Here is a 26,152-nt window from a genome sequence, read left to right on the forward strand (position 1 = left end):
AGCCTAATCCTGGGGATGCTGTGTGCATGGCCAGGCCCTGAGAATAATGCATGGCAGCCTGTGGATGGCTATAAATTAACAGCTACTGTCCAGCCCCAAAGCCACAGCTGGGTATTGGTGCAGCATGGCCTGCCCTGGCCCACACCCCTTTTCCTCTGGAAACTTCCTCCCGGTTGGCAGTGTGATGGGGATTGGCAAAAGAGCCACCGGAGAATCCCCCTCCCATGACTGGTTTATCCAACTCAGTGGCAGATTCCTCATGTGATGTAAGGTGCTGCTCTGCACCTGAGAGTCTCACCCCAGATTCTTAAAAATCAACTCACCAGAATTAAAGTTAAATTTTAAATAAAATATATTTATGAGTTAAAGCTTGAGTGAACAGAAGAGTTTGTCTTCAAAATAGAGGCATGCCTAGATTTTCAGTAGGAGTGTTTTGATCCTACTACAGTTCATCTCAGACAATCTGTCATTTCACTATCTGGTATTCGTAACTAAGGTACTTGTCTGAAGTCTGCCTATGAAACCAGTCTGTTTTAATATGAAGTGAATGGAGCATAATGTCCAGATGAATAAAGCCTTTTTATAGTATAATTGGCAATTGCCAAAAGAGTGCGCTCATTCAGATCTGTTACTTCAGTCATGTGCACGAGGTCAGGAGGACACTCTATATACTGTATATCCCATCTTCTGATTCAGCAGAGAGCAGCTTTACATTTGAAATTCTTGCATCCCACTAGTGTTAAATAAGAGGAGGTGGAAGGAGGGTTGGGAGTGTTTATTTTGTGTCTGTATGTACTGCTGAGAGAGGCAACTCTCAGAACAGCTCATTAAGTGATTCGGTCTTGTGCTGCAAGCTGTCAGGACAGTCATTTTAATCTTGCAGACATATGTTGTCTCTCCACAGAGAGCATAATTGAGGAATAGATTCTTTTTACAGGGTTGCATTTTCAGGGAATGTTGGTTGGGGTTTTCTTTGTTTTGTTTTTTGTTTGTTTTTGGAAAATTGCACATATTCTGTGTTGATGGAGAAATTGTTTTCAGCGCAGAGGCATTTGTTTTACATAGATAATAAGTGTAATTGATATTCCAGAAGATCATCTGGTAAATCGTTTTATTTCTGTACTAACTTGTACAATTTTTTATATTTTATTTCTACAAACTACAAGTATAGTAAAGTTAGACCTTTTTCGTGGATTTTGCTTTTATCCATTTTAATTTAGTGAAAGCAAAAGTAATTTACTGCTTTTGTCTAAACATATAACACCTTCTGGACTACTGCAAATATCTCATTTTAAAATCACAGCCTGCCTGTGATAATGTGTTCACTTTTCAAAAGATATTTTGGTCAAGTTATTCTGATTGGCTGAAATCCTGGTCCCAATGAAGTTAATGGGAGTTTTGCCATTGACTTCAGGGGCTCTGGAATTTCATTTTTTGTGAATATATACACCATTTTGATCCTGTATTAGTATGTAAGACTTGACTTTAACACAGCTCTGTACATTTCTCAGGAAAGCATTGTTTCCACTGTATCTCATTTCAGTGATCTTAGAGCAGCTTGTTTGACCTCTAGTGTTGAAATATGAAATTGCATCCCACTGACAAAACATTTTACATTTCAGAAAAACCAGTCTCCCCCAAATCAGGAACACTGAAGAGTCCTCCCAAAGGTTTTGATACGTCTGCAATTAGCAAAAGCTATTACAATGTGGTGAGTGAGCCCTTTCCTTATTCTGAATTGTATACGATAGAACCTCAATAATTTGCTCACTTCAGAATCTGTATAAAAAGTGCCACCTCTTAGCCAAAATTAAAAAGCCAAGGGCTGTAGTGAATTTTCACATTACCAAGGCCTTCACTATTTTTACAAAATATTCTATTGTACATTTATGAATATGCTATAAGTGTGATCCTAAATAAGTTGAACGAAACAGTGTAAGTAAGTGTAAGTAACAGAGTAAGTGAAGAAAGTTTATTTCTGGAGTGCATTTGATACTTTTTTTTGTTCGCTTGTTAATTTGCAAAAATCAGCTATTTGCAGTAAGTCTCTTCCAGTCATTTTAAATTAACAAGGTTATACTTCACTTGTCCTTTGTCTTAAACCAAAGAGGTTAAACATTTTGGCAGAGACGTTTCTTGACCTCCCTGTCTACTTTGCTGTGCTCTTTAATCAACCTACATAACTGAGTAATCAGCTGCTGGGACCTCTCATTTACACAGTTTATCTGAACTTTCAGAAAGAGGAAATGCGAAGACAGAGGTGGTTAACCTTTGATATATTTTATATATTTTCTTAGCATATTACTGACATTTCTTTCGTAGATACAAGATATAATATTATAAAACTCTTGCTTTTTTTAATGAATACAATAGCTTTCATCCCGTATTTTATAAAATATGGGTACTTATGGAAGTTCTGTCATCTTGTTAACAAAAATGATAAATGTGTTAATTGTAAACTACTGGTCTTTGCTGATGTCACAACATCAAGTCTTTTTCTTTTTCTTTGATGCAGCTGTTTTTTTTTTATGTGTTAATATATTTTCAGCAGGGGTCTTAAAGTAGAGAATATAGTTATTAGTTTGATATTATAGGTTGATAGTTATTATGTTTTGTGAAGAAGTGTGACAGCTAACAGGAACCACCTCGAAGAATGCAATGATTGTATATAGCTCAATTATTTGAAAAACACACACCCACACACACCCCTATATCAGGGATTCTCAGCCTTTTTCTTTCTGAGGCTCCCTCAACGTGCTATAAAAATGCCAGAGTCCAGCACGGGGTGGGGCCCATTTTAGGCTTCAGCTGTAGGGGAGGAGGGGCGCTTGGGCATAGGCGTAGTTTGACTTCTATATCTGGGGAGCAGGCTCAGGCCAGCTCCCCATGGCAGGGTCCAGGGAGGCAGTGCCACCTCCACCCCCGAGTCACCTCAGCAGGCCCCCCAAACTGTCTGGCATGAGGGGGGAGTGCGCAACCAAAAATAATAATTCAAAGGGGTGGAAGGCTCAGCTCAAAAAGTTTGAAAACCGTTCAGGATGCAGGGAGGGGGTAGCTGGGGCTGTGTGCAGGCGGGGGGTAGCTCAGAGTGCAGGGAGGGGGTAGCTGGGGCTGTGTGCAGGCGGCGGGTAGCTCAGGGTGCAGGAAGGGGGTAGCTGGGGCTGTATGCAGGCAAGAGGGTAGCTCTGAGTGTAGGGAGAGGGGTAACTAGGGCTGTGTGCAGGCAGGGGTGTAGTTCAGGGTGCAGCTAGAGGGGTAGTTGGGGCTCCATGCAGGCAGGGGGTAGCTCAAGGTGTAGGAAGAGGGTAGCGAGGGGCTGTGTGCTGGGAGGGCCCCGTCATTATGGTCGTTGGTCCCTGAGGGATTTGCCAGCCCTGGAGCTGGGTCCCCCACGAGCAGTCGGTGGGGGCTGGGAACTAAGGAGCAGCCACAGCCCCATGTACTGGCAGCAGACAGAGGAGACAGGGAAGCATCACACCATGGTGCTCCATGGTACCAGCTAGGGCAGCATCCCGGCCCCATGTTGCCTGGCTGTGGCTTCCTATGTCCAATCTGGCCAGGGGCCAGAGCCTCATGGGGTCAGGGAAAGAGGGTGGGGATGGAGTCACGCCTGGGTTTGCCCCAGCTCTGGTTACGGCACTGCTGTTTGCAGGGGGGAGACAATTTCCCCGTGCCTCCCCCAAACTCCGCCTATGGGCTCGGGTCAGGGCTCCAGGGCTCGCAGACCCCCTGATACCACCTTTAAACCAAACCCCCAGTTGAGAACCACTGCCCTCGAGTGCCTGTCTCAATAAGAACAGGAGGACTTGTGGCACCTTAGAGACTAACCAATTTATTTGAGCATAAGCTTTCGTGAGCTACAGCCCACTTCATCGGATGCTGCCACAAGTCCTCCTTTTCTTTCTGCGGATACAGACTAACCCGGCTGCTACTCTGAAACTGTCTCAGTAGTTAATATTATTGGGAATGGAGGGCTGCTGATGGATCATGTATTGCATCCAATACCTGATAGCCAGGATAAAAAATAGCAGTTCTGCCATGTACCCTTTGCAATCTCTGAAGGAATCATGCTTGTAACTGTAACATGACAATCAACTTGCTATTTAATAATTTCTTAAAGTGTGTAAAGGTATGTAATCTTCAGTAGAAAACTTCAAAAAATTGACAGTGTTGCTCTGGGTTTTTAAAACATTGCTCACTTTTCACTCCTGTGTTTTTCCTTGATTTGAAAATGTTAATCTTAAAATTTTGATCTGTAAAGTGATTTTCTCAATGATACCATCCCATGGAAGTGTGCATGATCCTGTTATGGTTTGAAGTTGTCAGTAAGGAATCAGTTAGCGCCATTTCTCTTTGCCTTTTCTCTCTTATCCCAGCTATTTTATTTCATATTGTTGGGTCTAGATAGCTAGTTGATGTGAAAATGAAAAAAGAAAACGGAAAAAAATCTGACTCATTTTCACAATAATGTATTCAGATGTTTGTTCCAGGCCATTTTATGACCCACAAATGGGCCTCTTGAGAAAGGGTTGGCTTTGTTCAAAATATGAGAGAAGGGGGGGGGGGGGGATATTATCTATCTTATATTTTTTGATTCAGAAATTCAAACTTTGACCAAGTTAAATTCCAAAATTCTTAGTTTCAAAATTGAAATTTTTACACCCAAATAGGACCAAAGATGTTTTTCATGAAGTCACACTTTGTTCTTCAGTGACCTTAGGCACAAGGTAATGGGTCTGTCTGCTCACAAACCAAGAAGAATTAGTAGGAGAAGCAAAAGTGGATGGAAACCTGAGAGGCAGTGACCATGAGATGGTTGAGTTCAGGATCCTGACACAAGGAAGAAAGGAGAGCTGCAGAGTATGGACCCTAGAGTTCAGAAAAGCAGACCTTGACTCCCTCAGGGGACTGATGGGCAGGATCCTCTGGGAGAATAACGTGACGGGGAAAGGAGTCCAGGAGAGCTGGCTGTATTTTAAAGAAGCCTTATTGAGGTTACAGGAACAAACCATCCCGATGTGTCGAAAGAATAGTAAATATGGCAGGCAACCAGCTTGGCTTAACAGCGAAATCCTTGCTGATCTTAAACACAAAAAAGAGGCTTTCAAGAAGTGGAAGATTGGACAAATGACCAGGGAGGAGTATAAAAATATTGCTCAGGCATGCAGGAGTGAAATCAGGAAGGTCAAATCACACTTGGAGTTGCAGCTAGCAAGAGATGTTAAGAGTAACAAGAAGGGTTTCTTCGGGTATGTTAACAACAAATAGAAAATCGAGGAAGTGTAGGCCCCTTACTGAATGAGGGAGGCAACCTAGTGACAGAGGATGTGGAAAAAGCTAATGTACTCAATGCTTTTTTTGCCTCTGTCTTCACGAACAAGGTATAACAATGCTGGTTCTGGCAGGACCCAACTGACAGTGCCAATTCAGGACAAATTGCTTAAAGCAGGGCAGTTACAGCCCAAGGCTGGGGTTTCTGTGCACACCAAGGCAAACCAAACCAGCCAAATGGAGAAGACTTTGGTTTTACCCCACTGGCTAACCACAAGTCACACAAGCAATTCCCTTAGACAGTCCAGTTTCCCAGTATCACCACCAGTGCCATTCGTTATGGGGACAAATGGTTCTGAAAACCAATATTCAGTAAAAGAAAAAGGTTTTCCCAAAAGACCAAGCCCCAGACCCAGGTCAATATACAAATCAGATCTTACCCACAAATCACGCTGTTGCCAATCCTTTAGAATCTAAAATCTAAAGGTTTATTCATAAAAGGAAAAAGATATAGATGAGAGCTAGGATTGGTTAGAATCAATTACATACAGTAATGGCAAAGTTCTTGGTTCAGGCTTGCAGCAGTGATAGAATAAACTGCAGGTTCAAATCAAGTCTCTGGAGTACATACATCCACAGCTGGGATGGGTCTTTCAGTCCTTGGTTCAAAGCTTCAGTGTAGCAAAGTCCCTCCAGAGGTAAAAAGCAGGATTGAAGACAAGATGGAGGAGCTGCAGCTTTTTATATTCCCTTGCCATGTGGTCTCTGCTTTCTTTGTCCCAAAGACAAGCTGTCCATCACATGGCCTGGAAAAGCCTCAGAGTTCTGTCCATAGGCATGTCCCTGCAACCTTGCTGAGTCACAAGGCGTGTCTGCCTTCTCTCACTTGTATAGCTGGTGGTCCTTAATGGGCCATCAAGCAGGCTAGGCAGAGCTGACACCAACTTGTCTGGAGAGTTCCCCAGAAGCATAGCACAAGTTTGAAATACAGACAGTATAGAGCCAGTATTCATAACTTTAACTATAAAAATGATACACACATCTAGACAGCATAATCATATCCAGCAAACCATAACCTTGTCTTAGACACCTCATTTGACCCCCTTTACGCAAGATTTGGTGCCACTACAGGACCTTGGTTGCAACAATGATCTATACGGTCCCAGTTTATGTCAATAATGTCACACAAGGTCAGCTCCCAGACTGCTGGAGTGGGCAGCACAGCATGGGGAGGAGGTGACCAGCCCTCTGTGGAGAAGGAAGTGGTTTAGAACTATTCAGAAAAGCTGGACGAGCACAAGTCCATGGGACCGGATGCACTGCATCCGAGGGTGGAAAAGGAGTTGGTAGATGTGATTACAGAGCCATTGGCCATTATCTTTGAAAACACGTGGCGATTGGGGGAGGTCCCAGATGACTGGAAAAAGGCTAATGTAGTGCCCATCTTTAAAAAAGGGAAGGAGGAGGATCCAGGGAATACAGGCCAGTCAGTCTCACCTCAATCCCTGGAAAAATCATGGAGCAGGTCCTCAAGGAATCAATTCTGAAGCACTTAGAGGAGAGGAAAGTGATCAGGAACAGTCAGCATGGATTCACCAAGGGCAAGTCATGCCTGACTAAGCTAATTGCCTTCTATGATGAGATAACTGGCTCTGTGGATGAGGGGAAAGCAGTGGATATTCCTTGACTTTAGCAAAGCTTTTGACACTGTCTCCCAGAGTATTCTTGCCAGCAAGTTAAAGAAGTATGGGCTGGATGAATGGACTATAAGGTGGATAGATAGCTGGCTAGATCGTCGGGCCCAATGGGTAGTGATCAATGGCTCCATGTCTAGTTGGCAGCCGGTATCAAGCGGAGTGCCCCAAGGGTCAGTCCTGGGCCAGTTTTGTTCAATATCTTCATTAATGGTCTGGAGAATGGTGTGGATTGCACCCTCAGCAAGTTTGCAGATGACACTAAACTGAGAGGAGTGGTAGATACGCTGAAGGGTAGGGACAGCATATAGAGGGCCCTAGACAAATTAGAGGATTGGGCCAAAAGAAATCTGATGATGTTCAACAAGGACAAGTGCAGAGTCCTGCACTTAGGACGGAAGAATCCCATGCACCGCTACAGACTAGGGACCGAGTGGCTTGGCAGCAGTTCTGCAGAAAAGGACCTAGGGGTGACAGTGGATGAGAAGCTGGATATGAGTCAACAGTGTGCCCTTGTTGCCAAGAAGGCCAATGGCATTTTGGGATGCATATGTAGGGGCATTGCCAGCAGATAGAGGGACGTGATCATCCCCGCTATTGGGCAGTAGTGAGGCCGCATGTGGAGTACTGTGTCCAGTTTTGGGCCCCACACTACAAGAAGGATGTGGAAAAATTGGAAAGAGTCCAGCGGAGGGCAACAAAAATGATTATGGGACTGGAGCACACGACTTATGAGGAAAGGCTGAGGGAACTGGGATTATTTAGTCTGCAGAAGAGAAGAATGAGGGGGGATTTGATAGCTGTTTTCAACAACCTGAAAGGGGGTTCCAAAGAGGATGGCTCTAGACTGTTCTCAGTGGTAGCAGATGACAGAACGAGGAGTAATGGTCTCAAGTTGCAGTGGGGGAGGTTTAGGTTGTCTGTTAGGAAAAACTTTTTCACTAGGAGGGTGGTGAAGTATTGGAATGGATTACCTAGGGAGATGGTGGAATCTCCTTCCTTAGAGGTTTTCAAGGTCAGGCCTGGCAAAGCCCTGGCTGGGAAGATTTAGTTGGGGATTGGTCCTGCTTTGAGCAGGGGATTGGACTAGATGACCTCCTAAGGTCCCTTCCAACCCTGATATTCTATGATTCTATGAACATGGCAGCCTTTACTTAGAATACATTTTGCATTTATTGTCTGAGGATTAACCTTTCTAAAGTTATTAGAGTATAAACATTTATGTTGAACAAAGGTGCAACCTGTATCTCTCTAGTTTTATTTCTTCATAAATAGTAGTCAATGGCACTTTAATATTGGCAGAGACTACAGGGAAAAGAATAATCAAGGTGTGAAATTCAGTTTTCTAGACTTTGACTAAATCTTTTAGAAGCTAGTATCTAAGCCTCCCTTTGAAATAAGGATGTAAAGCTCAGCATTCTTTGCAGTAGTGCTGTTAGTTTACATCACAGACATTTTGGTCTCTTGGGTATGTCTAGTTTTTTAAAATTCTTTTCACTCTGCCTATTGCTGTGTATTCATAGAATCATAGAATATCAGGGTTGGAAGGGACCTCAGGAGGTCATCTAGTCCAACCACCTGCTCAAAGCAGGACCGATCCTGTTGTTTTGATCAGCGTTTTACATTTATTACTTGTGTTTTAATTAGTATGAGGTTTTCAAATATGAACACAAATCAAAATTTGACCTGGTTGAAGCTTTCAGAAAATTTTATCCTAGGTATGAAACTTGATTCATAAATCAATAAATAAATACTTTTTAAATTTGTCAATCTGTATTAGGGGTAAAATTCTCCCCTCTACAGAAAACTGAAGTAAATGGACTCTTTCTTGGGCAAACTACAGGGGAGTTAAGGTTGGGAATCATTGTTTAACCTAGGGACAGAGTGTAACAATGCCAATAGACCCATAGCCACGGTTCCAACCTCTGGTCTTGAACAAGATTGCCCCAAAATCTTAGCTCTTGTATGGGTGTTTGGAAACTGGCACGCTTGGATGTGGTGGTGCTTGTTGGGTTCTAGTCATGTTGTTCTTGTAACATATTGATGCATGGCAGGAATCTCCACGGGGATATAGTAGAGGTCTATAAAATCATGACTGGTGTGGAGAAAGTAAATAAGGAAGTGTTATTTAGTCCTTCTCATAACACAAGAACTAGGGGATCACCAAATGAAATTAATAGGGAGCAGATTTAAAACGAACAAAAGGAAGTATTTTTTTCCATACAACGCACAGTCAACTTGTGGAATTCCTTATCAGAGGATGTTGCGAAGGCCAAGACTATAACAGGGTTAAAAAAAGAACTAGATAAATTCATGGAGGATAGGTCCATCAATGGCCATTAGCCAGGATGGGCAGGGATGGTGTCCCTAGCCTCTGCCAGAAGCTGGGAATGGGCGACAGGAGATGGATCACTTGACGTTTCCCTGTTAGGTTCACTCCCTCTGGGGCACCTGGCATTGGCCACTGTTGGTAGACAGGATACTGGGCTAGATGGACCTTTGGTCCGACCCCGTATGGCCGTTCTTATGTTCAAGCCTCACAGTAGGTTTTTGGAGAAAGAGTTGTGATACTAGACAGCCCTCATGGAAGGAGGAAGGAGTCAAAGTGCAGTTCAGAGGAAACTCTGAATATGGTGGGGGAAATTTTGCCAACTCCCCTTCCAGGATGGGACAGGGCAGTGGAAAATCTCATAATCTGATGACCTCAGGGCTCTTTCCACAAATATGCTACCTACTCCTCCCTGATCATGTTATTTTATTTTATCAATTTATAGAGCACCATCTGCAATTAATAAACTGTTTTCATACATTCTGATCTCAAAGTAAGTTTGATTTAGTACATATTACACTATGTAATTGAGTATGCAGGACAAGATATGTGCTTGGCAGGGGAATATATAAATAATAAATTGCAGTGAATTATTTTGATGCAAAGCCCATCCATCTTGACATATAAGGATACTTAAGAACTACATAATCTGAACCAGATGTAGAATTAACAATGAAATACATTACTTTAAATGAAGGATAAATAAGTAACTAGATGCTGCAAAGTGGGCATGTTATCACATGACATCCCTGTAGGACAGGCTTTAAAAAAATTATTTGTACTTTCACCTTTTGCTAGTTGACCATTATAGAATAATAAAGCTTAATGTGTCAAGTTTTATTTCTCTATTATGTAAGTCTATAAGATAATGGTCTACTATATGCAGATAGCACAAATTCAAGTCGAGGATTTCTAGTGACTGTTCTAGGGGTGGAAAACGAGGTAAAGCAATAGTTCACTTTCTGACTCTAATTTTCCATTATTTGTTCCTATATGCTTTAAAATGAGAGCCCTTCTATAACGCCAAACTTCCCAAGCTGCATCAGCTGGCATTTGCGTGTGCAAAATAGTTCATTACAAATCTCCAAGTACCCTTTGTTTGCTTGTCGATGTAGAATTTGTGCATGTGTAACATTTGCATGCCCTGCTTAGGAGTTCATGTTTGAGGATGTGGCTTATTGAGTTCCAGTGATAAAAGCAAAGTACACAATGATTTTTATTTGTTATTATGAGGTGATGCTTTAGATGAGTGATGGTAGTGGTGTGACAAAATGGTAATGTGCCGCATGTCCCTAATGTTGTAACAAAATCTGATTTTCTTTTCATGTGGTTTGAAAGTTGCTCAGTTCTATGTAGGTCATTTAAATCCATTTTTGGGTGATAGTTTTTGCCTTAGGGAGGTTACTGGGTTTGTGTGACAGAACTGTTAACCACGCTTGATTTTTCCATGCCTTGTGACTAAGGGAAAGCTTGCACTGGATGAGCTCAGCTTTCTATGCCATTCATTAGTGTTGCGTATTGTAAAAGCTGCCCTTTCAATGAAAACGACCCGTTCCTTTGGTACCCAGACTTATCTGTGCAAATGTTGTGATGGAGCTTTGAGAACAAGGTCTTTGAGGTCTCATGGGGTCTTGCAGCAGCCAGAACATGCAGAAAGCAGGAAAGGCAAGAAAGGTGATTATTAGAGAATACAGGCATGGTGGTGAGATTAGGAATTCAGAAGTGCTCTGGAGAGACACTGTAATACTCTATACTTGTAATACTGAGCACTTTATAGAACTTTATATCTTCAAAGTGCTGTACAGACATTTAATCCTCACAACTTCCTTGTGAGGTAGGTAAGTAATACTGAAAGTTGCTGGGGGCAGGGTGACACAGAAAAATGGCATTTAGATCTCTGTGAACCAGGTTTAAAAAAAATGCTTCTCAAAGTAGAAACAAGAATGCTGTATACAATGACAGTCATCACTCTTTATGCAGACAGGAAAGTCAACTAAAGGAGAAGTTTAATGTATTTTAAATGACTTTTAATAATATGTGCATGTCTAATAGCATTGCATCGCACCAGTAGAGTTTTGGAATGATTTAAAATGAAGTAGGTGAATCTGGTAACTTACCTTTTTGAGTAGGGCTTTACAGCACAGTGATATTGACTGTTCAATGCATTTTAATTTCCTGGGGGTACTGCTGCATATTGATTCTTAAAAATGTTGAAATATTTGCTACCTTTTTAAATGATTTTTTTTCAAAAAAATCAAGCGATCTCTGTACAGGTTAATATTATTTAGTCACCAGATTTTCAGGCAGTTATTACGTTGTGAAACAGAACGTACATTCAGAATATTTGCTGTATCATAGAGACTGCCATGGTACTGAGGCTTTTTTCAAGTCTCCAGCAAATTTCTTTCACTTTGGTACTGGAGCACTTTGTCATGTTCAGGATGTCATGTTCTTGATGTTGGTTCATCTGCTTCCTTCTTCTCAGCTTTGGAAAGTTTTGTGTGTATACATATTGTTTTATGGGAAAGCCGTGTTGGGAAAATTAATTTTGGAGTTAGCCCTGAGAGGGCAAATGGCTCTATGTGTTATGCATTTTATTTTAGCGCTCTTTTTGTTATATTTTTGCATGAAACCTTGTTCACTCTTGTTTGTGATTCTGTAATGATCAGCTATTGTTTTTATCTTTGTTTAGTCCCTTTCCAAATACGTTAAAACTAATACGTTTATTCCCCTTACAGTTTGTGTGCTAATGTTGTACTGTATGTTCTAGCTGCGCAATTAATAGCTAATGCTTTCTCTGTGGCATTCCTCTGACACGGTGTCTTGAAGAATGGAGACATTTTAATCTTTGGGTCAGGATTCAGAGTTCCAACAAGAGAATGAACTCGAAAGTGGTCTCTTTTCCTTCAGATGAATAGAACCATTCAGAGAATAAAGCAGAATTCAATGACACCAAGGAAGGAAACAGTGAATTCTTCATTTTAAATAGTTCAGATGTCATTTGTTTCATCAGGTTTGCATTTAGACATGAATGGCTTTTTATGTCTTAAAACAGAGTATAGACTACAACGGTGAATAATGCATTTAGTGCAGTCCTTATTATAAATGATGAAATTAGATGTTAATATAGACAAATATAACACAAGAGAGAGAAGGTAATGTGGCAACTTACATGCAATGCATTAAAAGTCACAGAACTATCCAGAACATACCCATGTTACATTGGTTTAAAGCAAGAACAAATCTAATTGTGATTCTGTAAGGCAGAAAAGCTTAAAAATGGTCTGTTTCTTTACATATAAAATATTCTAACAAGTTTAGGGAAGTATATTTAATTCAGACACGAAAGGCCATTCTGTTGCTGAATCACCAGTAAGTAAAATCTGTACTGTGCATATCTGTTGACATTTTGGAGACAATGAAACCTGTCTGAAGGGGCTACAGAACTGTGGTTGCTTAACAAAGGAGGGACTTCTACTATAAATGCATCAGGTCAAGGAAACAACGCCATGCTCTGGGTGTCCCTAAACCCCTGACTGCTAGAAACTGGGACTGGATGGTGGGGTGGATTCCTTGATAAATTTCCGTGTTCTGTTCACTCCCTCTGAAGCATCTTGCACTGGCCACTGTTGGAAGACCAGAACTGGGCTAGATGGATCATTGGTAAGGCTGCGAGTCTGTCATGGAGGTCACAGATTCTGTGACATTTCGTGACCTCTGTGACTTCTACAGTGGCGGGTGCTGGCTCAGGGGCTGCCCAAGCCGAGCAGCCCCAGGGCCAGCAGCAGCAGTTTGGGTGTGTGGGAGGGGGCTAGGGGCAGAGGGGGGGTGCTTTTCTCAGGGTGGGGGGGCTCCCCGTCTCCCACTGGCATGGCCCTGCAGCTCCTAGGCGGAGGGGACAGGGAGCTGCGTGTGCTGCCCATGCTCACATGCCCCCTCCTCTGCAGCTCCCATTGGCTGCAGTGGCCGATGCTTGTGGCAGGAGCAGCGTGCAAAACTCCCTGGCCCCTCCGCTGCCTAGGAGCTGCAGGGACACATGGCGGAGCCGGGTAGGGAGCTTGCGAGCCCCACCAAGCCTCCCCAGCACCAGTGGGGTCCTGGGCCACCTCTCCCAGCATCCGCAGCACCTCTGAATGCCCTCCCAGAACACCCGTGGCCCCCCACCCAAGTTTTAGTATGGGGTATATAGTAAAAGTCATGGACAGGTCACAGGCCATGAATTTTTTTTTGTTGCCTGTGACCTGTCCATGACTTTTACTAAACATACCCATGACTAAAACTTAGTGTTAATCATTGATCTTACCCAGTATGGTCGTTCTTATGTTCTTAGAACCGAGCAGAATACATTTTAGGATCTTTTGGGGCAGTCTCTTTTGAGGAGGTTGCCTAATAAAGAATGATCTCCTGTATACATTTCAAGTTATTCCAAATTACTGCTGTTGATGTACATGTGGTGATGTGATGTAAAAAAGTCTTGTGCCATATTGTTTGTCTTTGTTTTATGTCCGAAACTGTGGTAATTTTTCTGCAGTAGTTTACTGCTGTTACATTCACATTCAGTCAACATTCTGTAATGTGTTTTTAAACAGAATTATCTTAAAATAATCACATTGTGTATTTAAAATTTACCCACAGTCCTCCTAGACACAGAATTGCACTTCCAGGTAAACTCAGTAACAAATTTGGCAGTCAAGATTTGGTGACTGCCTTGGTTTTAATCATTAAGATTGAGGAAATAATCCCAATAGAAGAATAGATGGTAACAAGGGATTCAAAAGACTAGTGCTAACTTCTGGTACTTTTTGTCATTTTCTGAAAACCCCTCAACCGTTTTAAAGTGTATAGAAGCAATAATATTCTCCTACTTTTGAAAAAGCTCAGTGTGTAGGTATTTAAATTCTACAGGAAACATTGTTGCTAAGTTTAATGAAACCTTCCTTTGGGCTTACTCCTTTTGTGGTACATAGACATCTGAAGGAAAAGTTTAATAGCTGCAAAACGTAATATTTAACAACTTATTGTCAGTGTATGAATCTAATTCAGTATCTGATTATTAGCTCTTTGGGTAAGTTTTATGGTCTTACAGTATGCTTGTTACAATAAATGCTAAAAAGAATATTTCAATTTTAAAAAAATATTTTGTAATGTCTCTTTGAAAATAACAAAATAGTCACTAATTGTCATATATTTATTATAGGTGCTACAAAATATTTTAGAAACAGAAAATGAATATGCTAAGGAACTACAGACAATGCTTTCAAACTACTTGCGACCGTTACAAGTCAGTGAAAAGTATGTGTGTTTTGTTTTCTTTTAATTTACCTAGGGCTTAGATTTTGTTTTTCATATGATCAAAACTTCAGTTTTACAAGCTTTACAGTTAAGTAGTCACTTGGCATTGAAATGTTTGCCTATAATCTCTTAGGCTTTGATTGTAAGATCATTGGTGCAGGGTCTGTTTTTTTGTCCTCTTTGTCCAGTGCCTAGCACAGTAGGGTCCTGCACCATGACTAGGGCTCCTAGGTGCTATGGTAATGCAAATAAATGACAATAGTAAATACATATTTTTGTTGTCAAATCTATGACTTTGATTAAAGTAGAAATAGAAGTAAAGTTTTATATGTAGGTTGGGGTTTTTTTTGAGCTTGCAGCTGCTTACTAAGCTTTATTTTTCTTGGCTTCAGATTAAACTCTGCAAATACTTCATATTTAATGGGAAACCTGGAAGAAATCAGTTCCTACCAGCAAATGCTTGTACAGTCATTAGAAGAATGCACCAAGTAAGTACTACACAAACAGGCTGCAGAATTAAAGTTGGGAAATTCTTTCTTCTGCATATTCTGGGGACACTGTTGTTTCTGGAAAATGAAACTTTCATTTTTCAGTGCTGTCATCTCAAGGGTTGGTTCATCTTCTTACAGCAATCTAGGCTTGAAAAACCCACTCAGCTCTTTGCTTAAGAAGCAGTGGCAGCAGCAGCAGGTTGGGAGTGGGGATGTTGCATTATGTCACTGCATGTATGATGAGGCAAAGCTGAGCAGATGGTACTACTGGTAGAGAAAGAGGCCTTTTATTGTGAGAGAAGGGAACTCTCCCCGTCCACTGGAGAGAGTGAGAGAAAGATTGTTGGGATTGGAGAGAACGTGTAAGGTGAGGAAAATGGCAGGGAAATAATGTAAAAAAAGAAAAAGAGCATGTGTGAATCAGGAGATGGACTATGTGTGGGAAAGATTATGTTCATAGGTTTAAATCTTGAACTCTGCTAGTCATTTGTTTCACACATCGAGGGGGAGGGGCACAGAGGGAATTAGAAGGATCATCGGTCTCGGTAGCATACTCTACATATGGGCTGTGCCATGAGCAGAAAAGACCTAGTGCTGCCAAACCTGCAGCCATGGGGGGCGGATCGGGTTATCAAGGCCTCCCCCAGCAGGATTAGGTTGACATGTTAATGTGATGTTTACTGCTTATGCCCTTGTACTACATGGTACAGAATATGAGCTAATACTTTCTGAATGAAAGTTTTATGGTGACAAAAACCTAAGCACACTTAAGGAATTAAGAACCTCGTTTCTTTTAGCAATGGCCCTCTCTATAATTCCTTATCCTATTCCCCGCATCTGGCTCCACATCCAAATCTGGAGAACTTGTACCAAGGAGAGAGGGTAAGGAAGAGTTTGGGACTACATGTAGGGTGACAGGGGAATTCTTGTAGCAGTGCTCCCCCCACTCGTGCTTTGGGAGACAGGCATTTCACCCGGCCACGTAGCCTTAGTCCGTGGCTCGAATGGGTTAGGTAAATTTATAAAACCCTGAGAGAAACTATATCGTGCCTTCTTAAATGCCTCTTTACTTCATTGCTTCACTTCTGTTACCGAGTTCTGTGGGTGCCAATATAACGGTTGCTGAATTTTGGAGGTCACTTAAGTGAAATGTTCCGCATGTACATATTGTAATTCTTCATGCATTTTGATGGTTAAGATATTCTACATATATATATAAGAGAGCAGAACACCTATCTCATAGATTCATAGATACTAAGGTCAAAAGGGACCATTATGATCATCTAGTCTGACCTCCTGCACAACGCAGGCCACAGAATCTCACCCACCCACTCCTGCGAAAAACCTCACCTATGTCTGAGCTATTGAAGTCCTCAAATCGTGGTTTAAAGACTTCAAGGAGCAGAGAATACTCCAGCAAGTGACCCGTGCCCCATGCTACAGAGGAAGGCGAAAAACCTCCAGGGCCTCTTCCAATCTGCCTTGGAGGAAAATTCCTTCCCGATTCCCATATATGGCAATCAGCTAAACCCTGAGCATATGGGCAAGATTCACTAGCCAGATACTACAGAAAATTCTTTCCTGGATAACTCAGATCCCACCCCATCTAACATCCCATCACAGGCCATTAGGCCTATTTACCATGAATATTTAAAGATCAATTAATTACCAAAATCATGTTATCCCACAATACAATCTCCTCCATAAACTTATCGAGTTTAATCTTAAAGCCAGATAGATCTTTTGCCCCCACTGCTTCCCTTGGAAGGCTATTCCTAAACTTCACTGCTCTGATGGTTAGAAAGCTTCGTCTAATTTCAGGTCTAAACTTCCTGGTGGCCAGTTTATATCCATTTGTTCTTGTGTCCACATTGGTACTGAGCTTAAATAATTCCTCTCCCTCTCTGGTATTTATCCCTCTGATACATTTAAGGAGAGGAATCATATCTCCCCTCAGCCTTCTTTTAGTGAGGCTAAACAAGCCAAGCTCCTTGAATCTCCTTTCATAAGACAAGTTTTCCATTCCTCGTATCGTCCTAGTAGCCCTTCTCTGTACCTGTTCCAGTTTGAATTCATCCTTCTTAAACATGGGAGACCAGAACTGCACACAGTATTCCAGGTGAGGTCTCACCAGTGCCTTGTATAACGGTACTAAAACCTCTTTATCCCTACTGGAAATACCTCTTCTGATGCATCCCAAGACCGCATTAGCTTTTTTCACAGCCATATCATGTTGGCGACTCATAGTCATCCTATGATCAATACTCCAAGGTCCTTCTCCTCCTCCGTTACTTCTAATTGATGCGTCCCCAGCTTATAACTAAAATTCTTGTTATTAATCCCTAAATGCATGACCTTACACTTCTCACTATTAAATTTCATCCTATTACTATTACTCCAGTTTACAAGGTCATCCAAATCCTCCTGTATGATATCCCGGTCCTTCTCTAAATTGGCAATACCTCCCAGCCTTGTATCATCTGCAAACTTTATTAGCATACTCCCGCTTTTTGTGCCGAGGTCAGTAATAAAAAGATTAAATAAGATTGGTCCCAAAACTGATCCTTGAGGAACTCCACTGGTAACCTCCCTCCAGCCTGACAATTCACCTTTCAGTAGGACCTGTTGTAGTCTCCCCTTTAACCAATTCCTTATCCACCTTTCAGTGTTCATATTGATCCCCATCTTTTCCAATTTAACTAATAATTCCCGACGTGGCATGGTATCAAACGCCTTACTGAAATCTAGGTAAATTAGATCCACTGCATTTCCTTTGTCTAAAAAATCTGTTACTTCCTCAAAGAAGGAGATCAGGTTGGTTTGACATGATCTACCTTTTGTAAAACCATGTTGTATTTTGTCCCAATTAGCATTAACCTCAATGTCCTTAACTACTTTCTCCTTCAAAATTTTTTCCAAGACCATGCATACTACAGATGTCAAACTAACAGGCCTGTAGTTACCCGGATCACTTTTTTTCCCTTTCTTAAAAATAGGAACTATGTTAGCAATTCTTCATTCATACGGTACAACTCCAGAGTTTACAGATTGATAAAAAATTCTTGCTAATGGGCTTGCAATTTCAGGTGCCAATTCCTTTAATATTCTTGGATGAAGATTATCTGGGCTCCCCGATTTAGTCCCATTAAGCTGTTTGAGTTTCGCTTCTACCTCAGATATGGTAATATCTACCTCCATATCCTCATTCCCATTTGTCATGCTACCATTATCCCTAAGATCCTCTTTAGCCTTATTAAAGACTGAGACAAAGTATTTGTTTAGATATTGGGCCATGCCTAGAATATCCTTAACTTCCACTCCATCCTCAGTGCTTAGCGGTCCCACTTCTTCTTTCTTTGTTTTCTTATTTATATGGCTATAGAACCTTTTACTATTGGTTTTAATTCCCTTTGCAAGGTCCAACTCCACATGGCTTTTGGCCTTTCTCATTTTATCCCTTCATGTTCTGACCTTAATAAGGTAGCTTTCCTTGCTGATCCCTCCCATCTTCCACTCCCTGTATGCTTTCTGCTTTTTCTTAATCACCTTTCTAGGATGCTTGCTCATCCAGCTTGGTCTACAACTCCTGCCTATGAATTTTTTCCCCTTCCTTGGGATGCAGGCTTCTGACAGCTTCTGCAGCTTTGATTTAAAGTAATCCCAGGCTTCCTCTACCTTTAGATCCATAAATTCTTCAGTCCAATCCACTTTCCTAACTAATTTCCTTAATTTTTGAAAGTCAGCCCTTTTGAAATCAAAAACCCTAGTTGCAGATTTATTTTTGTTAATCCTTCCGTTCAGTTTGAACTGAATTAGCTCATGATCACTTGAACCAAGATTATCCCCTACAACCATTTCTTCTATGAGGTCCTCACTATTCATCAAAACCAAATCTAAAATGGCATCCCCTCTAGTCGGTTCAGCAACTACTTGATGTAGGAATCCATCAGCTATTGCATCTAGGAAAATCTGAGCCCTATTATTATTATTAGCACTCGTCCTCCATTCTGTATCTGGGAAGTTAGTCTCCCATGATCACGCAGTTTCCATTAGTATTTACTTTATTAAAAAGGGCTCTATCCATTTCCAAATTAGATCCCGGCGGTCTATAGCACACCCCAAGCACTATCCCAAGGGAGGCTTTAGTAGTTTTCTTCCCCAGTGTAATTTTTGCCCAGACGGACTCTGTCTTATCCATTCCATCGCTTCTTATTTCTTTACATTCTACCTCATCATTGATGTACAATGCTACTCCACCACCTTTTACCTTTATTTCGGTCTTTCCTAAACAGCACGTACCCTTCAGTACCTGTAGTCCAGTCATGACGACTATTCCACCATGTTTCTGTTATCCCTATAACGGCTGGTTTCACTTCCTGCACCGGTAGCTCTCGTTCCTCCATTTTGTTACCTAGGCTCCTCGCACTGGTGTACAAACATCTTAATTTTTGCTGTTTGGCCTCACTCACATTCTGTACCCTATTAGGCACGGTCATTCTACAGCCAGTATAACCTATTAGACTGGTATCCACACTGCCCTTCCTCCTTATATACATTCTCCTACCCATGGCTGTAACCTTTCTTACTTTGTTTTCTTTCCTCTCAATGCTAAAATCCGTCGTGGAGATTACCTGGACATCTCCCAACCATCTCCCCCAAATTCCTAGTTTAAAGCTCTCTTAATCAGTTGTGCCGGCCTCCATCCTAGAAGTCTATTTCCTTCCCTACTCAGATGAAGTCCATCCTGAGAGAACTGTCCTCTGTCCATGAATGCCTCCCAGTGGCCATACGTCCCAAAGTCCTCCTTATAGCACCACTGCCTAAGCCATCTGTTGATAGTCAGAATCTTGTCACACCTTTGTTGCCCTTCTCTAGGAACAGACAGAATCCCACTAAAGATCACCTGAGCCTCGATTTCCTTAAGCATCTTCCCCAGCCTAGCATAGTCTCCCTTAATACTTTCCAGTGAGAATCTATCCGTGTCATTTGTTCCCACATGAAGGATAATTAGGGGATTCTTTCCTGCTCCCTTTAGGATCCTTTTGAACCTCAGGTCTACATCCTGTATCTTAGCACCTGGAAGACAGCACACCCTTCTATTCTCTGGATCAGCTCTGGTTACAGGCCTGTCTATTCTTCTCCTTTACCATATAATAATGCCAGTTTGTGTACCTCTGACATATAGATTAGTGTGATGATTTTCAGCATTTAAAATTACACAAAGACAATTATTTAGACTTTGCTACCTGATTTAAACTGTAGCAGATCACCTTCCTGTAATGTCCTTTATTTCCTGTTCTTGCTACTTAAAATAATGCTACTGTGTAATATATTGAGAACATAACAGATGCTGGTAGGTGGGCAGAGGAAACAATGCCCCAGGACTACAGAAGATTGCAAATGTTCTGTATTATATTCTCCTCATCAACACATTGGCAATACCAACTTGTATTTTCAATTTAATTTTCATCCTTGTGTACTGACTTGAGTTGCTGACTTCCTGCTGTTTCAATCCAATCCATCATAACTCCTGTAGTGTAGAAGAATGCCTGCCATGATGTCTTGATTTTTGTCAACTTGCCATGTTGTTTTGGCTGGCAAACCTGCTCTATAAACTGACAGCAGCTTCTAGGCTCAAAATAGGTTTACCATTTTATTTTTTGACAGGGATCTTAAGGTTTCATCGTTCAGGCACTTCATGTTGCAGTGTACAGTGAAAAGATGTGATGTACACAAATGACCAAATGCAGACACTCTGCCAGTAATTTTAAATAGTTTTTATGTTAGTATTGCCAGCCTAAATAATGTGACATATTGACATGCATGAGAATGGAAATAAATTGAATATCATTTCCTCTTTTCAAGTAGGTTCATTTTTTTTCTGTCCTTTGAGTTGCTTGCAAAAGGTTCATTGGTTCGTATCTCAACAACAGAGATTTTCCAGTGCATTGTTAAGTGTCTTTTCAGGCATCTTGCTATCTAACTTGTTTAATCCTGCTACTGGTGTAAATTAGATTATTACAGAACACACACGCCTTAGCAGCTTGATAAAGTTGTGGTTTGTTGTAGGATTTTTTGGCCTGGCAAAATCTCCAGTGTTTTGGAATCTAATCTTTGCGGGGTAGTTTGATTTTTTCGTTTGCAGCATTCTGGAAGTTTCTCTTGTGTTCTATAGAGGGTTTGTCCTCCTTAAACTTGCCTCCGGACACTTATATTACAGCATAGACAATGTGGTGCCCCACAGACATTTCTCGTCTGGCTGCCTGGGCAGTTGCTGCCATCAGATAAATTCTTTTAGGGTTACAGTACTTCTCTCTTCATCAGGTAAGTGACAGTAAAAGTGCAGTGTTTGAAAAGATCCTAACTAACCTACACTTCAGGATTCTTCCTAGTGCTAGATTTAAATTAAGTTAAACAATGCTGTCTCTACAGATTTTGCCCAGCCTGTTGTCTCATTTTGGTTTCATTGAATAGTATCTAAGGGAAGCGGGAATATGATTATTGGGTGGAGTTGAGTGAGGTCCACAAATTGTCTATGATATACCACTTAAGAGTGTGTGTGTGTGTGTGTGTGTGTGTGTGTGTAAAAGTGTGAGTGAGAGAGAGGAGCAGAAGGGCCAGTAAGGGCAATGGTTGAAGAAGGATGGCTTTAACTGAAACCTTCTCATAGTCACAAAGAAAACCTTGAAAATGTGAATTGAATTGTAAACCAATACAGTTCTTCCTGAGTTTGTAGGCAGCCTAAAACGATAGCTTGGAGAAGTGTGAAATGCCTCCTTCCATTCCTCACAATGAGTTATTAATTGTGAAACCTAAACGTGACAATATAAACATCAACATCCAGTTAATACAGTGGTCCCCAAACTTTTGAGGGTCGCTCCGCCCCTTACCTGCACGGGGAGGGGGTTCTGGACAGGGGTAAGGGGGCCGAGCCTGGGGCCGCAGCTGTGGGTGGATCTGAGGCTGAGTGCAGTGGCGGGAGCAGAGCCACAGCCGGGCTGTGGTGGGGGCTGGCAGCCGGACCTGTGGCCAGGTGGGGTTTCGCTCCTGGCCCCGTCCCCAGCCTTGGTCCCAGGCCAGGAATGGAGCCGCTGGGAACAGGGCCAGGAGCTGGGGTCACAGCTACTGGCAGGACCAGAGCAGAACTAGGGGCAGAGCAGGTCCCATGGGAGCTGGCCTAGACCCTGCCACGCCCTGCCAGATGTTCCTCTGCGCCCCCTAGGGCGGTGCGGCCCAAAGTTTGGGGACCTCTGAGTTAATGTGTTTATTCCACTATCCCAAACTGCATCCTCGAGTGCCAACAGCCTTACTCAATTGCCACAACCTCCAGCTTTCCTCTGACATCTTGTACATGTGATGTTTTGAAAACTGGAAGTGTGGGGACAGCATAAATTAAATAACAATGGGTCTGCAGTACTAGTTGTATTTATTGTTATATTTAATTCTATAAAAAACTAAATTTAAAAAAAATGTGTCTGAAGCTACCACATTTCTAAGATCTTCACCGGAGTATTGCGGTATCCAGAGTCCTTGCAGCAGAATTTAGGTCCAGTATTCTGCAAAATACATAGGTCCTTCAATATAGGATTTAGTGGCATATAATACTAATATTACTGTCTATTCTGGGTGCCAGTCTAGTCTTAGATACAGCTCATGGTCCTGGCCGTCCAGACTCATGAAAAGATTGTGACTGAGCTACTGCATATCCCACTTTTAGTCACTATTTTCGAAAAATCAGGGAATAGTGTTCCATTTTAACCCTAAGTAATATCATTGAGGCTAGTCCTCATATATCTCATAATGAGTAACTGTAATCTACAGATACACTCCTATGTAGTCATAGGTCAGCTGGTATAGTAAATGTGCAACAATGCAGGTTGTGTATTAGACCTTATAATTTCATATAGAGAGTAAATATACATTTTTGGTCCTCTCATAACTCAAACTGTCACACTACTGTACTTTAATTCAAAATTTCTCTGAAAATAAAGTAGCTGTTGGTCTGAGACTTGATACTTCAAAAATTATATTATCTTGAAACTTCATAGAGCTAAAAAAAAAAAAAAAAAACCCCAAAACCATAACACTGTCATTTATAATAGATCTATTGACAGACCCTTAACTATAACTTGGCTAGCAGAGAAAAATTGTCATTTCTAAATCATTTGTGTGTATGTTATATACATACATCTGTTGAGTATTTTTAATTCCTGTAATTGCTTTGGTATTGTAATTAAAAACATATGAGAATACTAATGGAATGTCAACTTGAGAATAAATTATATAAAATAACTATCATCTTTATTGGATTTGAACATGCTAATAGCTTCATGCGATGTGGTGACAGATATTAACCTTTGTTCTTCAACAGCTAAAGGAGATAAAAATGACATGCTCGTTATAATAGTTAATGTATTCATTGCTCCTGCAAAATAATAGAAAAATATTAATGACTGATGCATGATCTAGAAAAGTCAAAGGAAATGGGTTACCAACTGTCTCACATTGTGTGTTGTATGTTAATTAGCTGATGTCAGTGGGGAATGTATAGACTAAAATTACAATGCCTCTAAAAATGTACAGTAGAGAATAATTTCATGGTCTTTTGGTAAAAGTACAGAATGTCTGAGGGGAAGGTACAGGTAATTTGATGTCTCTGTGTGGAAAAATTATCAAAAATGTGTCAGGTAAACAGAAAACAATATTGAGAGAGACCAAGAAATCCTTTTTCAGCAGCAATTCAGGGGGTGAGGGGGTGGCCTGTTGCCAACAAACATTATTAGTGGCATGTCATTTTCCTGGTAAAGACCAAGCCTGTGTGGCTTTGAAATAACGTGAAAAAAATTATGCTGTAGTTATGATTATTTTTGCTTCACTATATGTCCTTTTACTGGGGTAGGAATGTTGATTTTACTGATATTAATTGTATGACCCTCTTACTAAGAAAATCATCTTCAGTCAGAACTATGTTAACGTGAACAAGGAACCTTTTAGTTTTTACTTGCAGTGTCCACTTGGGAGAGTTACAGAGCTGTGCTGTGGTATTCACACCCCCTTAGTCCAAGTTGTGGGGCAGTGTAGACAATCCCTAAGGCTACTACTTCTGAACATATTCCCCTCATAATGTTCCAAACATTCTGTTACCTATTTGCATCCTTCCTCCCACCCCACCAAGTATATATATAATCGTTTTTATATTTTCTATTTAACTGTCATACCTTAAATGGAGTGCTTTTACATTACCACAAATCCACATAGGATGCTAACAGGGTGGCATATGCTTGTACTCCCACGAGGATGTAGAACTGTGCTGTTGAGTCATCTTGGTATTAGGTGCTTCGAGATTTTTGTTGAGCACTCTGAGGTTAGATCAGAAGCATAGGCGCTGACTCCGTGAATGCTCCGGGGCTGGAGCGCTCACAGAAAAGAAAAAAAAAGGGTGCTCAGCACCCACCAGCCACTCGCTGATCAGCTGTTCAGTGGCAGGTTGGAGGCGCTGGGGAGAGGGGGCAGGAAGAGGCGGAGCTAGGGTGGGGCCTTAGGGGAAGGGGTAGAGTGGGGCTGAGGCACCCACCCAGAAAAATGAAAGTCGGTGCCTGTGATCAGATATGTTCAGTTAACTCCAGATTAGAAGTATTAAAGGGACCTTGGGTCCAGACAGAAAAAATGCTACAAGGAAATCCACAAGAACAGCTGTTATTTCTTCAGATGGCTGAGAGATGCACTCCTTTCCCCCAAAAACCAGCTGAGGAGGGCAGACAGGCCTCTCAGTTATTCTCCAATGCCATTGTGACTGTTTGGGGTACTGTCTGTACCACTTCTAAATGGTGCATGACTTCATGAAATTGCATCATGAAATTACTGTCATGGAAAGCCTGTATGTTTGTGGATCAGCCATGAATTAACAAGGTTATATCCTGCTTCTGCCTGGCCAGAGACAATAGTGAGGGATCAGCCCACAAGGATGGTCTGTTCAAAGCAAAACAGGTTGGGACAGTGGGTTGGCTCTAGCTGGGAAAAGACACTTCCTCCTCTTACCTGAAGAGAGGGGGATTTAGAAGCAATGGAAAGTTTCCAGGAGGCAGAATGAAAGAAACAGAAGTGTATTAAGGGACTCAGAGGAGGGAACTAGGGGAGAGAGCTATTTTGCAACAGATTAAGGTGAAGGAGGGGCAGGGTGGGTGGGCAAGGGGGTAGAGGACCCTGGCTGTCTGCCTGGACCCGGATGGTTGCACAAGGAAAGGGTGAACTAGCACATGAGGGACGTTTTATGAGTATGCTTTGTACTATCTTGTGCTTTACATGAGTAGGGATACAAAGAGAGTAAAGATGTTAAACTGGACAAAATGTGTGTTCTTTCTGCTTCACCAACTGCTGGGTACACCTGAGAGAGTTCAGCTGTAAACCAGAAGCTTGCCACCTTTGGGGTGCAGTTCTGGGAGAGGGGTGTGTTTAAATACCAGGGAGTCCGAAGCACAGGAGCCGACTTTCTGATTCTCTGTGGTGTGCTCCACCCCCACTCCATCCCCAGCCCTATCCTTACTCCACCCCTTCCCCCAAAGCCCCACCCTGCCTCTTCCCGCCCTGCCCCCTCCCCTGAGTGCACCCTGCCATAGATGAATGGGGGAGCGATCTAAAGGGGAGGTCACATGACCGGTCATGCATCTGTCCCATCCCCTGCCCCCCGCCTCCCTCGGCAACCCCTGCGCACCCAGCTCGAGGCCACCGCGCTCTCTCCACTGCACGTTACCTGTAGGGGGCGCTCTCCTCCCGCTGCGCCTGTCCCCACAGCATGTTCCGCCGCCCTCCCTGGGAGGGAGTCTGAGCGGGGAGCTGCCTGACTGGGGCAGTGGTTGGGCTCTGTCCAGGCTCCAAGAACTTGGAGATCCAGAGTGCCAAAGGCTTGGATTCCCATCACAGCAGTCCTGGTAGGCAGTGGTGCTGGAATTAGTGCTGGGGTTGATAAATTGTTTTTGTTGAAACTTTTCAGCCAAATTCACCCTCATGCAGAAACCAAACACGGGAAATTCCACCCTAAAAAGTAAATGATTGAAAAGGTTTATGAAAAACTGACA

At 42.0% G+C, this 26,152-nt stretch overlaps 1 protein-coding gene across 7 annotated transcripts in view; it reads left to right on the plus strand.

Moving 5' to 3' along the window:
• Window positions 1-26,152, plus strand: part of ARHGEF7 (Rho guanine nucleotide exchange factor 7) — a 195,196-nt gene that overhangs the window by 104,024 nt on the left and 65,020 nt on the right. For 6 of the 7 annotated variants that reach the window (XM_073349944.2, XM_073349954.2, XM_073349964.2 and 3 more), the window contains 3 exons: window positions 1,623-1,711; window positions 14,492-14,586; window positions 14,979-15,074. In XM_073349944.2, coding sequence (XP_073206045.1) covers window positions 1,623-1,711; window positions 14,492-14,586; window positions 14,979-15,074 — 280 coding nt within the window. Of the gene's footprint in view, window positions 1-1,622; window positions 1,712-10,699; window positions 10,969-14,491; window positions 14,587-14,978; window positions 15,075-26,152 lie in introns of those variants that run through there. The other variant, XM_073349996.2, reaches the window with a different exon arrangement.

Source organism: Lepidochelys kempii, chromosome 1, assembly GCF_965140285.1.
Source record: "Lepidochelys kempii isolate rLepKem1 chromosome 1, rLepKem1.hap1, whole genome shotgun sequence".
Taxonomy (NCBI): domain Eukaryota; kingdom Metazoa; phylum Chordata; order Testudines; family Cheloniidae; genus Lepidochelys; species Lepidochelys kempii.